At 44.3% G+C, this 13,380-nt stretch overlaps 1 protein-coding gene across 1 annotated transcript in view; it reads right to left on the bottom strand.

Annotated features, from left to right (window-relative positions):
• The window catches only part of LOC110500854 (fibroblast growth factor 11), a 137,556-nt gene extending 126,520 nt beyond the window's left edge, over positions 1 to 11,036 (bottom strand). Inside the window, exons 1-2 of the mRNA XM_090214617.1 lie at positions 10,683 to 11,036; positions 9,084 to 10,345 (exon numbers count right to left, since the gene is read on the bottom strand). Coding sequence (XP_090070743.1) covers positions 9,084 to 9,276 — 193 coding nt within the window. The 5' untranslated portion in view covers positions 9,277 to 10,345; positions 10,683 to 11,036. The remainder of the gene's footprint in view (positions 1 to 9,083; positions 10,346 to 10,682) is intronic.
• Positions 11,037 to 13,380: the final 2,344 nt, after the last annotated feature.

Here is a 13,380-nt window from a genome sequence, read left to right as displayed (position 1 = left end):
AGGAATGGGCCAAAATACCAGCAACAGTGTGTGAAAACCTTGTGAAGACTTACAGAAAACATTTGACCTCTGTCATTGCCAACAAAGGGTATATAACAAAGTATTGAGATAAACTTTTGTTATTCACCAAATACTTATTTTCCACCATAATTTGCAAATAAATTCATAAAAAGTCCTACAATGTGATTTTCTGGATTTTCTTTTCTCATTTTGTCTGTCATAGTTGAAGTGTACCTATGATGAAAATTACAGGCCTCTCTCATCGTTTTAAGTGGGAGAACTTGCACAATTGGTGGCTGACTAAATACTTTTTTGCCCCACTGTATGTGTGCGTGTGTGGGAAGGGGTCGTGGTAGCTGGAGAGAGGCGTGGGGCGGTAGAGAGAGCGAGATGCCAGGAGCATAGTATGCCATTATCTATTTTGTCTTTCACACCTGTTGTCACCCCCTAATCCCTCCATGATCAAAGCAAATTAACACGCGCCCAGCTCTGACACACCACACACATACACTGGCCGTGGGGAGAAGAGAGGGGGAGGAGACGGAGGATAGAAAAGAGGGGGTTAGAGGGAAGAGTTATTTAATGAGGGTGTGTGAGGCCGGTGTGACAGGGCCGACAGAGATATCACACTCTGCACGCATGGCCACGAGGGGTGAAGGGGAGAGGGGGGTGCGCATTTGTGTTTTTCTCTGCATGTGCACTACCGTTCAAACATTTGGGGACACTTTGAAATGTCCTTGTTTTTGAAAGAGAAGCAAAAAAATTGTCAGTTGAAATAACATCAAATTGATCAGAAACACAGTGTAGACAGTGTTAATGTTGTAGCTTTGAACGGCAGGTGTTTAATGGAATATCTACTTAGGCGTTCAGAGGCCCATTATCAGCAACCATCACTCCTGTGTTCCAATGTCAAGTTGTGTTAGCTAATCCAAGTTTTTCATTTTAAAAGGCTAATTGATCATTAGAAAACCCTTTTGCAATTATGTTAGCACAGCTGAAAACTGTTGCTGTGGGGGTGTTTTTAAGGTCAGGGACTTGGAGACCAGTCAGGATCGAGGCAAAGATGAACAGAGCAAAGTACAGAGAGATCCTTGATGAAAACTTGCTCCAGAGCTCTCAGAACATCAGACTGGGGCAAAGGTTCACCTCCCAACAGGACAACGACCCTGAGCACACAGCCAAGACAACACAGGAGTAGCTTCAGGACAAGTCTCTGAATGTCCTTGAGTGGCCCAGCCAGAGCTCGGACTTGAACCCTATCTAACATCTCTGGAGAGACCTGAAAATAGCTGTGCGGCGACGCTCCCCATCCAACCTGATAGAGCTTAAGAAACTCCCCAATGTGTTCCAAGCTTGTAGCGTCATACCAAGAAGACTTGAGGCCATAATCACTGCCAAAGGTGCTTCAACAAAGTACTGAGTGAAGAGTCTGAATACTTATCTAAATGTGATATTTACATTTTTTATTTTTTATAAATTTGCAAACATTTCTAAATGCCTGTTTTTGTGTTTTCATTATAGGGTGTTGTGTGTAGATTGAGGAGAATATATATATAGTTTTATACATTTGCTACAAATTCCCAAAACCATTTTTTGCTTTGTCATTATGGGGTATTATGTGTAGATTGATGAGGGGGAAAAAACTATTTAATCCATTTTAGAATAAGGCTGTAACAAAATGTGGGGAAAGTCAAGGGGTCTGAATACTTTCCGAATGCACATCTGTGTGTGCATAAAATCTGGCAAATTGAAAATGCTAATGTAGGCTTTCCTCTCTTTCCTCTGTTAATACTGACATGATTAAAGGGACAATGCTTCATTCATGTCATCTCGCCACTTGCTCATTTTTGACATTGAGTCAAGAAGGTAGGGAGAGAGGAAGATGCTGCCTTGGCAGAAACACATCTTTTACCTGTATGTGCTTAAGTCACATATTCACAATGAGAGAGAAGGCTGCCAACTACATACAGTTGTGGTCAACAATATTGGCACCCTTGCACTTTTTTTCAAATAATGCCGCATTTCTTCCAGAAAACTGTTGAAATTAAAGTTTATTTTGGTATCCACATATGTATGTCTTCGGTGTGCAGTTGAAAAAAAAAAAAAAAAAATGGAATCATTTACTGAATTTGAGCTAATTCCACAAAGAAATCCTAAAATGGCCCGGACAATATTATTGGCACCTTCTAGAAGTAGTTAGAAATAATTATATTTCAAACAGGTGATTCTCATTTACTTTGGAATTGAACTCACCTGTGCTGAGTTGAAGTTGTCTGCAGTATAAAAATCATGTATTCAACCAGTTTGAGTAGAGAAAAGGACTCATTCTCCTGTTCTGTGTCACTGTGTGTACCGTATGGACAAAAGAAAGAAAACCAAAGAACTCTCTGAGGAGGCCAGACACAAGATTATAGCCAAGCATGGACAATCTCAAGGCTACAAGTCCATCTCCAGAGACCTTGATGTTCCTGTTTCCACCGTACGTAATGTTATCAAGAAGTTTAAGGCCCAAGCCGCTGTCGCCAACCTCCCAGGACGTGGCCGCAAGAGAGAACTTGGCGGAAGAGTGCAGCGAAGGATTGTTTGAATTGTGGAGAAATCACCTCGATCAACTGCCAAACAGATTCAAGCTGACCTTCAGACACAAGGTATGACTGTTTCAACTCAACCATCCGTCGCCAACTCCATGAAAGGTGGTAGGAGACACAGAAGGACCCCATTGCTGAGAGAAAGACATAAGAAAGCTGGGCTGCAATTTGACAAAACACACCTGAACTTGTCAAAACCCTTCTGGGAAAATATCCTGTGAACAGATGAGACCAAATTACAGCTTTTTGGTAAAACACACAATCTCTATGTTCACAGAAAACAAAATGAAGCTTTCAGATAAAATAACAACTTCCCTACAGTCAAACATGGAGGAGGTTCAGTGATGTTTTGGGGTTGCTTTGCTGCCCCTGGCACTGGGTTCCTTGAACGTGTGCATGGCATCATGAAATCAGGAGAATACCAAGGTATTTTAGAGCGCAGTGTCAGAAAGCTGGGTCTCTGTCAAAGGTCCTGGGTCTTCCAGCAGGACAATGACCCCAAACATACTTCAAAAAGTACCCAGGATGAGTTCAAGACAAAACACTGGACTGTTCTGAAGTGGCCAGCAATGAGTCCAGATCTAAATCCCATTTAAAACTTGGAGAAATCTGAAAACAGCAGTTGGGAGAAGGCCCCCTTCTAATCTGGAAGAACTGGAGCAGTTTGCACAAGAGGAGTGGAACAAACTACCAGTACAGAGGTGCAGGAAGCTCATTGATGGTTATCGGAAGCGCTTGAATTTTGACCAAAGGCAGTGCTACCAAATATTAAGTCTAGGGTATCAATTTTGTCAATGCCAATCCTGTTTATTTTCTGATTTAAATGGATATATTAAGTTCTGAATCAAAAACAAAGGTTCTGTAATATTAACAGTGAAATAAAGAATTGTGGAGACCAAATACTTTGTTCAATTACAACTTATTTTTAGGGAAAATTGTGAGTGACTTGAACAAAGTGCCAGGGTGCCAATATAAACTGTACATGACAAGACAGGATCAATCAGTCCCTACAGATTTTTGGACCAAATAATTGGATTTTGTTTTTGTGGTAGCTGCGGTCCAAAATGTTAGATTTTTGCTTGGGCAATCATGACATTCTGCATGACAATTTGTGATGATTTTGTCCAATTTGTCACATGAAACAGTTTGTTGTTTGATTCCACCATTATATGCTGTAAAAGTGTGGTGATTTGTTAAAATTACGAGCCCTGTTGTTGCAGTGCAGTTTTTGACTGTGTGTGTGTGTGTGTGTTGTCCCTATGTTTTCTCCTACTTTGAAGGTCAACTGAAGCGCAGTTGTTTGATCCAAAATCAAGTGCTCCAATCTCTCTGTCCCACTTTGGTACCATGGAACTGTCACCTATCCATGTCGATGCTCTCACCGAGCACTAATTGGGCACTCTACCCTTGTGTGTGTGTGTGTGTGTGTGTGTCACCGGTACAGATGGTGTAACAGGTTAATTGTGCATTGATGACCCCTGAGCTGTTTGACATACTGATATCAGTGGCACACCTGTCACAGATTGTGTGTGTGTGCATGTGTGTGTGCGTGCGTGTGTGTGTGTATTGCCCCTCTGTGCTCTTACTTTGAAGGTCATCTGAAGCACTGTTATTCCGATCCCAAATCGACTGCCCTCCTCTCTCTGTCCCACTTTGGTACCATGGCATCGCACCAATCCATGCCAAATAATGCCTTTACCAGGCACTATACACAGCCCCCCCCCCCCCCACCACCACCACACCTCCCCAAAGTCATCGCCCATAGATGATGATTGACGTCCAACCCAAAACCACAGAAAACAAATAGACTTTCCACATAAAACCATAAATCAGTCAGGTAGGACCTTCAGCATTTACACTCATTGATCATTAGTGAGACCAAATGTGATCATCTAAAACCCATTGCTACCGGGCACCATTTCACACACAACATCTGTCCCATTGGCATTAAACAGGAGGTGAGTAGTGAAAAACAATGGAACTGAAGAATGGAAATTTACGGCCATCTTAGACAGGTAGAATCAGACATCATTCTTTTGGGTGGCGGTGGTCTGAGCGGTGGGATAGAAATTGCTGTCATTCGCTCACAGCTCATAGCCTTTTATAGATCTGCGACCGTATTTGGAAACAACAGTGTAATGAAATAATTACAAATGTTCAGTGGTATGTAACACCTACATTTTCTGTGGTTTATTGCAGTAGTTGTATTTTTCACACACTACAACACTAATGGGAAAGCAATATCCTTATTGACGGACCCATATCCTTATTGACAAACTTGCTGTGTGTGTGTGTGTGTGTGTGTGTGTGTGTGTGTGTGTGTGTGTGTGTGTGTGTGTGTGTGTGTGTGTGTGTGTGTAATACTCTCTATTGTATGTAGTTACTTGCATCAAGCATCATGCATACACAATCCTCCTGTCATCTCAACCCCAATAGTAGCCACTCCCCTATAATAATTAGAGTTACTGTACATTATAGATGCACATGATCAGCTTCACAATAGACTGGTTCCTGGGTCTATGTACTGTAGCATAATACACAATGCCCCAGCTCCCCTTTGTCCCTGACTAACTGCCTGGCTCACTGACAACGCTGCCATGGTTACTTTAGCCAGGGAGAGAAGATACACTTTGAGGGTGAGGGAAGGATGGAGGGGGAGAGAGAGAATAGAGAGAAAGAGATGGGTTAACCTCGGGACAGGCCGATACCGCTCTGTGTGTGTGCAGGGCTGAGAGGCTGCTCTCTAAACTGAGCACGGTGTTGTTGATCAAATCTGTGTGTGTCTGTTATTGATAAATCAGTGTGTTAATGAGTGGTGCTGACGGGGCCTGATGAATCACACTGCAAGAATGAACCGCTCACACGCTGCCTCTATACACACACACTTCCTTTATACACACCAGCAGCCAGCCAGAGTGTGTGTGTTGTCACCACATCATTTGTCTCTATGCAAACACAGACATCCTCATGCAGGCCCACTGTCATGCAGACACACACAGTAGATGAGCGTGCCCCAAAATGATGTGTGGTCTAGGTGTTGCTGTATTCTGTTTGGTTAACAGCATTTCTCTGTCCCTATACATCATCCCATTCATTCTCTGTCTCTCTGTCTCTGTCTCTCTCTCTCTGTCTCTCTGTCTCTCTCTCTCTGTCTCGCTCAATTCAATTCAATTCAAGGGCTTTATTGGCATGGGAAACATGTGTTAACATTGCCAAAGCAAGTGAGGTAGATAATATATAAAGTAAATATATAAAGTGAAAAACAATAAAAATTAACAGTAAATATTACACATACAGAAGTTTCAAAACAATAAAGACATTACAAATGTCATATTATATATATACTGTGTTTTAACAATGTACAAATGGTTAAAGGACACAAGATAAAATAAATAAGCATGACTCTCTCTCTCTCGCTCTGTCACTCTGTCTCTCGCTCTGTCACTGTCTCTCTCTCTCTCTGTCTCTCTCTCTCTCTCTCTGTCTCTCTCTCTCTTGCTTTGTCTCTCTCTCTCTCTCTGTCTCTCTGTCTCTCTGTCTCTCTCTCTCTCTCTCTGTCTCTCTCTGTCTCTCTCTGTCTGTCTCTCTCTCTCTCTCTGTCTCTCTCTGTCTCTCTCTGTCTGTCTCTCTCTCTCTCTCTGTCTCTCTGTCTGTCTCTGTCTGTCTCTGTCTGTGTCTGTAATTCCCATGTGGTGATTCCTCCTCCATGTAGTGTTGGTTGCAGTGGAGCAGGCTGACCTTCTTAACAGCTGACTGGGCTGAAGTGGAGGGTGGGCCGGCATTAGTTTGTAGTTTGGGATAATACCCATCGGGGGGGGAGGAGGGGGGGGTCACATGATATCACATGATATCACAAATCAATTGAAGTTTCACATGCGAATGGCTAGGAGGTGTGTGGCTAATTATTCCCCCTCTGACATTCACCACTCACCTCATTCTCGAACTGACATCTCATGTGGTTTTTCTGTAAGGGATTGCGTTGCCACTCACACAGTCACAGAGACACACAAACACACTAAAACATATTGACCCATATCACCCGCACCACCACACTCACCAACACAAACCAAACAACACACACCAATGGAGAGATCACACACTGCCACACTACACGTTTGAACTGTCACCATAGTCGATACAGGAATTAAACATGACACAGCTATCCCCTCTCTCCATTCCTCTCTCCATGCCCCTCTCCATCCCTCATTACCGTGCACCACACACACACCTTCTCACACACCCTGAGCAAATGATTGTCTTTCTCTCTCTCTCTCAGCAATATTCCCACAATGACAGGGGCCCAGCTATATCTTAAAGTGAATGTCACCATTGTGGAGATCATAAAACAATCAGACTGTGGAGAAAAGGAATGGGTCTCAAACAATGGCAGGCCATTAGGACCTGGCCTTTATATCTGTTTTCACTGTGGCCTCGGTCGGTGTGACTGTGAGCGTGTTCCGCCATATTTTACACCTGTAATTACAGTGCGGTCACCGCGACGGCAGATGCTGTGTTCAGGGTTAAGGTTTCCATGGTGATTATCCTGATGAAATACGGTGGGTTGACATTCATAGAACGTTCACACCGCATTTATAGAACGTTCACACAACATTTATAGCAGCGATTCTCAACTGAAATGACTAAAACCAGGGAGAGTGACTACATTTTTAATGAGGTGCTATTAGCAGGGCTTCTTAACATTCTTCATCAAGAATATGGGCAACATTTAATTATTTCATTTGTCACATGATTACTACAACTACTATCAATATAGCATTACAAATTGTTTCCCAGCTTGGTTTAATGTGGGTTGAGAACCACTGATTTATAGAACGTTCACACAACATTTATAGAAAATTCACACAACAATCCAACCACAATAGAGGTCAAACCTCAAACAGAATCAAACAGTAATTGAGCATTCAATTCTTAAAATGACATGCCTGAAATCGTACTCGTAAATATGATATTAAATAGAAGACGGGTATACTGAGCGAGAAAAGGCTAATGGATTCTAAAGGTGACGTCACAGTCCTATAAATCAATCCAATTTATTGACACCCAGCACACTCCAAACGACCGGATCCAAATGTCAAGAGGACCGAGATGTGTGTCACAGTGTGTGAATATCACACAAAATCAGGATGTGCTCTTTATTTCCAAACATCACAATGTTGTAAATAATATTCATATTATTGCTTTTTTATTTTTTATTTATTTTTTTACATTAAAGGGATACTGCGAGGTTTGGCAATTAAGCAATATTATAGTCAAAAATGAAGCCATTTTCTAGTTAGCATTGGTTTACGAATAGACCTCTTATTTCCTTCCTACAGCACGCATAGACAGAAAAATGGTGTCCACGAGTTCATCCCAAATGCCAGAATATCCTTTTAAGAACGGTTTGTCTTAGACTTCATGCTCAACCCAATGTCTCACACTACCTCGTAGAAATACTACTGCCACCATTAAACATAATTTTGGTACATTTACATAGGAGGTCATAAAACGCCACCAGATGAAGTGACGAAGACCCCAAAGCAGTCTGGGAATATGCCTCCTCACGTCTAGTTTAATTCCGCTAACTAGAAATGTCTTTTGATAGATTTCCTCTGACAGGCTAAATGTGTCTCTGAGTTTATAACACACACACACACACACACACACACACACACATACACACACACACACATACATACACGGTTTATTTTACACAACACCTTATGTAGAAATAGTCCCAAGCCAGTTACCATGGGGGCCCCTCGGTGAACGGCCCCCAGAATCGTAAATGAGACTAGTGACGTTTTCATACGGCGCTATATCACTACGCCATATGTCAAGTTCATTCGACTGTCGCGGATGACCGGGACCTGTCTGCTGGTCGGTCCGCCGTGTTGACACCTAACACAATAATCAGAGCCATTACAGACAGTGAAGGGGTCAGTTTTCTGGTTAATTCTCTGCCATGTATACTTTGACCCTTGAGGTGTATTGTAACGGGGGAAATTAGGTGTTTAGAAAATGTACTTTTACTGTATTGTCAGATGTGACTGGATATATGTCTGAAGGTTTTAGATTCTCTACAGACAGGCTGAACAGAACCAGTACATACAAGTAGTTATTCCCTCTCGCTTCCATTTAGCTGATAATGCAACAGATGTTCCAGCCATTCCACAGATGATTCAAGAGAACCTTGACCTGAGTTCAATAAACCTGTGATCAGCTCCATTGACCTCCCCCACACATGACGGGGGCTTATGCTAGTGTCCCCGCTTGGTCAATACCCGAACAACACCTCTCCTTGCTACCGGGAGCACAGACTCAACTCATACTCTGCGTATGTGTTCAGTAACAGGGAGCTAGAGCTTTACCTTTAGAGAGCTTTTCTTTTAATAAACCAAACCAAAGATACAATCCTGAATCTCAGCGGGAAAGAAAGAAAGACAAGAAAAAAAGAAAAAAAGACAGAAAAGAGAAAGATAAGTGTTGACTCACCCGGTCTTTTTTCTAATTTTCGGCCTCGATTGCCACATAGTCGGACTTTTGAAATGAGTAATAATATCTGTTTCTGGCACAGGGACTTGTTGGCCTTGGGGCACGGCTTCCTCTTGTTGGCCACCTGCCGGTTGGCCTGGGGGTCCTTCACTTCCCGCCGCTGGCGGATCAACGAGCTGGCGAGAGCCGCCATTTTGCTGCCCGCGCCCGCTCTTCACCCGGTTGTGGTCGGGGGGAACCGTGGGCCGCCCCCCTGCCCTTTCACCCAGGGCGATGGAGCACCGCCCGGGGTGATTACCCAGAATCCTTTGAGCAAACTTGCCTAGATTGACATATAAATGTCAATATAATGTCAACAATATCTGGATAAATATAGTAGCAGAGTGGGGTCACTAGGGGATTCTCGCTGGAGGATGAAGGGAGAAGGACACCACAGCAGGGAGAGAGGGGGATGGAGAGATGGAGGGGTGGGGTCCTTGTCAAAGGCCCACCCAAAGTTATCAGGTGTTGGCTGATTGAGGTTTGGTTAGATGCAGTGCATTGTTGCTGTCACTGGTGGTTTACCTGTTGTTGTCTTTTAGATATGGCTGTTGCCTGTCCTTGCTGTTACCGTTGTTGTTGTTCAGGTGTTGCCCTGGTATGTCACTGTCCCTCCGTCAACATGGCAACAGAACAATAGAAAACTACTGTTGTCATTTTCCTGTACACAGAAAACAGTGGGTGAGAAGAACCACTATGCCAGTGTCCCTCTCTGCATGTGTCCCAATGCGGGTGCTCTGTTGTGGGCCCCAGGCCCTCCCCACGGCCCCCTCCTCTCCCTTGAGCTCCAGCTAACTTTGATACAGCTCCGTCAGGATAGGAAAGAATTTGCCTGACGACCGGATCATATCAAAACAGATGAGTCTCAAAGTCCTCATAGGCTCCAGTCCTGCGTCTCACACACACTCTTTAATTCAGTCAGGAGGAGGACAAATGAGGGATCGTTGAATAAACAACAAACAAAAAATGTATAAACGACATGACCTGGCAGACGTCCACAATGTAGCTCCTCCTTTCTTCACCTGATCTTTAACATCCCGCCATCAAAACAAGAGAATGACAAGAGAAAAGGAAGAATTCAAAATGGGACAGTCCGACCTGAGATACCGGCTCCCAAAAAAAGGGGGTTGAGGATGAAGAGGCGGACGGACGGACAGATGGACGGACGGAGAGCTGGATCTTCCCTTCCTTTCAAGCTCTCCTGGCATAACCCCTTTTATCACCTACCCCCCCCCCCCCCCCCCCCAAGAGTGACAGAGAGAGAGAGAGAGAGAGGAAGAGGGAGAGAGAAAGAAACATTTGTAAATACCAGCAGTTCCCACAGACAGAGGTGACATTCATGAACGAGGGAGCGAGAGAGATGAAGAACGAGAGCAGAGAGAGAGGGGGAACACATTCAGTACGCCTGCTGCCTATCCTCCCCTCAGATCTCCAACTCTGCAAGGCGCGCTAACTACAGAACCACTACAGCCGAGTGCCCTTCACACAGACACTGATGAGTTGAGGGGGAGAGAGGGATGGATGAAGGGATGGAGGTGACAGGTAGCTGTAGTCTCTTACGGTGCTGTGGCAGTGGCTGTGGCTCATCGGCTGGGGGCTGGTAGGTAGGTGACGGTCCGTTCAAGCTTAAGAGTCGTCTGTCCTCTGTACTGGCTAGTCCTCTCTCTTACTCTCACTGCTGCTTCAAAACGCACCGGAGCCTGCGTTCACCACTCCCCCTGTGTGTGTGTGTGTGTGCATGTGTGAGAGAGTGAGAGTGCGTGCATGTGTCTCTCAATCTCCCAAGCAAGACACTTCTCAGTTTCTGTGTGTGTGCGTGCAAGAGACAGAGTGTGTGTGTGACTCCCTCTCTCCCTCTTTCTTTCTCGTCCTTTGCTCACAGTGCATTACAGAGCCAGCAGCAACATGCTTTACACGCTCTCTCGCTCAATCACACGCTCTCTATTTCCCTAAGCCCTCCCCTTTGCTCTCCTTCTCCCTCCCTTCTCTTTGATTCGAAATCCCTCCTCACTCCTTGTATCTCTCCCATCCTCTCCTCCCCTCCCTCCCCCTTTCCTATTCTCTCTCTCTCTATCGCCCCCCCCCCCCTCTCTGTGATGTTGGTGTAAAGAGACAAACAGAGAGTGGATGTCAGTGGCTGTAGTCCCTCTCCACACTGCTCTATATGACAAGGACATGGGCAGTCAGACAGACAGACAGACAGACAGACACACTGAGTCAGGCAGGACAGCGTCATCGGTACAACGCCACTTATCAAACGTCTTAGACAGACGTATGAAGGCACCCGCGCCAACTTATTTGCTCTTTTCCACCTGGGTCCGCATGGCAAATGGTCCAAGACAATGCTCAAGGACCAGTTAGCCCTTCCCCCGTTAAGAGGACAAAATGCCTCTATAGAAATGTGTGTTAGAATAATGCTATTGTAGCCACGTTTGGTATTCGTCTGAAACTTGTCCTCTGTGGAGAATGTTTTTCTGCCATCTGTATTGATGTGTGATCTCTGTGGTAACTTGTATCTGGACAGGGTGAACTTGAAAGTATTGCATGCAAAAGGCTTTTATTCTGCATTGGCCTCATCCCCCACACAAGGCTTTGGATGCTGTGACATGCTGTGGAGATTGGGCCAGATTGATCAAGCTACCGTAATTTGGTGGGTCTGATTGGTCAATGGTGAATGGTTATGGTTTGAAAAGTTAGACCTTCAAAAGGCATTGTGTTCGATCTCTTGCCCTACGGAAACGGTTGTACGTAAACGCTCTTCTCTAGACTGCTTGGCCTTTGGCCTGAGTAGGCATGTTTTGTTCACGCTTAGATCTTTATGCCTAGAATAAGGCCTGTTTTAATGCCAGTGATGCTTTGTAACTTATGATTTTGCCTTATATTATGGAACTTGTACACGCTACTATGTTAATTAAATACTTGCTTTGTTCTTCACTTCTCATTACCATTTCTTGATCTTAGTCAGCTAATCTCAACATACTCAATTGCATATTGTTTAAGTATTATCAATGTACATTATTAAAACAATATGCACTACATGGCCAAAAGTATGTGGACACCCCTTCAAATGTTTGGATTTTGTTATTTCAGCCACACCAGTTTCTGACAGGTGTATAACATCAAGCGCACAGCCATGCAATCACCATAGACAAACAATGGCAGTAGAATGGCCTTACTGAAGAGCTCAGTGACTTTCAATGCGGCACCATCATAGGATGCCAACTTTCCAACAAGTCAGTTCTTCAAATTTCTGCCCTGCTAGAGTTGCCCCGGTCAACTGTAAGTGCTGTTATTGTGAAGTGGAAACGTTTAGGAGCAACAACAGGAGCAGTGGAAACGCATTCTCTGGAGTGACAAATAACGCTAAACCATCTGGCAGTCTGACTGATTAATCTGTGTTTGGCGGATGCCAGAAGAACCCTAGCTGCCCGAATGCACAGTTCCAACTGTAAAGATTGGTGGAGGAGGAATAATGGTCTGGGGATGTTTTTCATGTTTCGGCTAGGAAATCTTAACTCTACGGCATACATTGACATTCTAGATGATTTTGTGCTTCCAACTTTGTGGCAACAGAATGGGGAAGGCCTTTTCCTGTTTCAGCATGACAATGCCCGTGCACAAAGTGAGGTCCATACAGAAATGGTTTGACGAGATCTGTGTGGAAGAACTTGACTGGCCTGCACAGAGCCCTGACCTCAACCCCATCAAACACCTTTGGGATGAATTGGAACGCTGACTGCGAGCCAGGCCTAATCGCCCAACATCAGTGCCCAACCTCACAGATGCTCCTGTGGCTGAATGGAAGCAAGGCCCCGCAGCAATGTTCCAAAATCGTGTGGAAAGCCTTCCCAGAAGAGTGGAGGCTGTTATAGCAGCAAAGGGTGGACCAACTCCATATTAATGCCCATCATTTTGGAATTAGATGTTCGACGAGCAGGTGCCCACCCTTCTAGGTGGGTATGCCTGGCTGCCAAGTGGGTTGGTCTATGCCCTCCAAGGCCCACACAAGGCTGCACCTCTGCCCAGTCATGTGAAATCCATAGATTAGAGCCTTATGAATTCATTTAAATTGACTGATTTCCTTCTATAAACTGTAACTCAGTAAAATCTTCAAAATTGTTGCATGTTGCATTTAATATTTTTCTTCGGTATAGTAATAGCAGTTCAACAGTGCTTATATTATATGGATATAAGCCCTGGATTGGATTCTCACCTGCTGGGTTTTCTCTCCTTGTAAGATTCTCCCTCTCCTGGGAAC

The sequence above is a fragment of the Oncorhynchus mykiss genome, chromosome 21 (genome assembly GCF_057628025.1).
Source record: "Oncorhynchus mykiss isolate SJ-2025 chromosome 21, ASM5762802v1, whole genome shotgun sequence".
In the NCBI taxonomy this organism is placed as follows: Eukaryota; Metazoa; Chordata; class Actinopteri; order Salmoniformes; family Salmonidae; genus Oncorhynchus; species Oncorhynchus mykiss.
The sequence above is the reverse complement of the archived record's forward strand: the minus strand, read 5'-3'. Positions and strand labels throughout refer to the sequence as shown.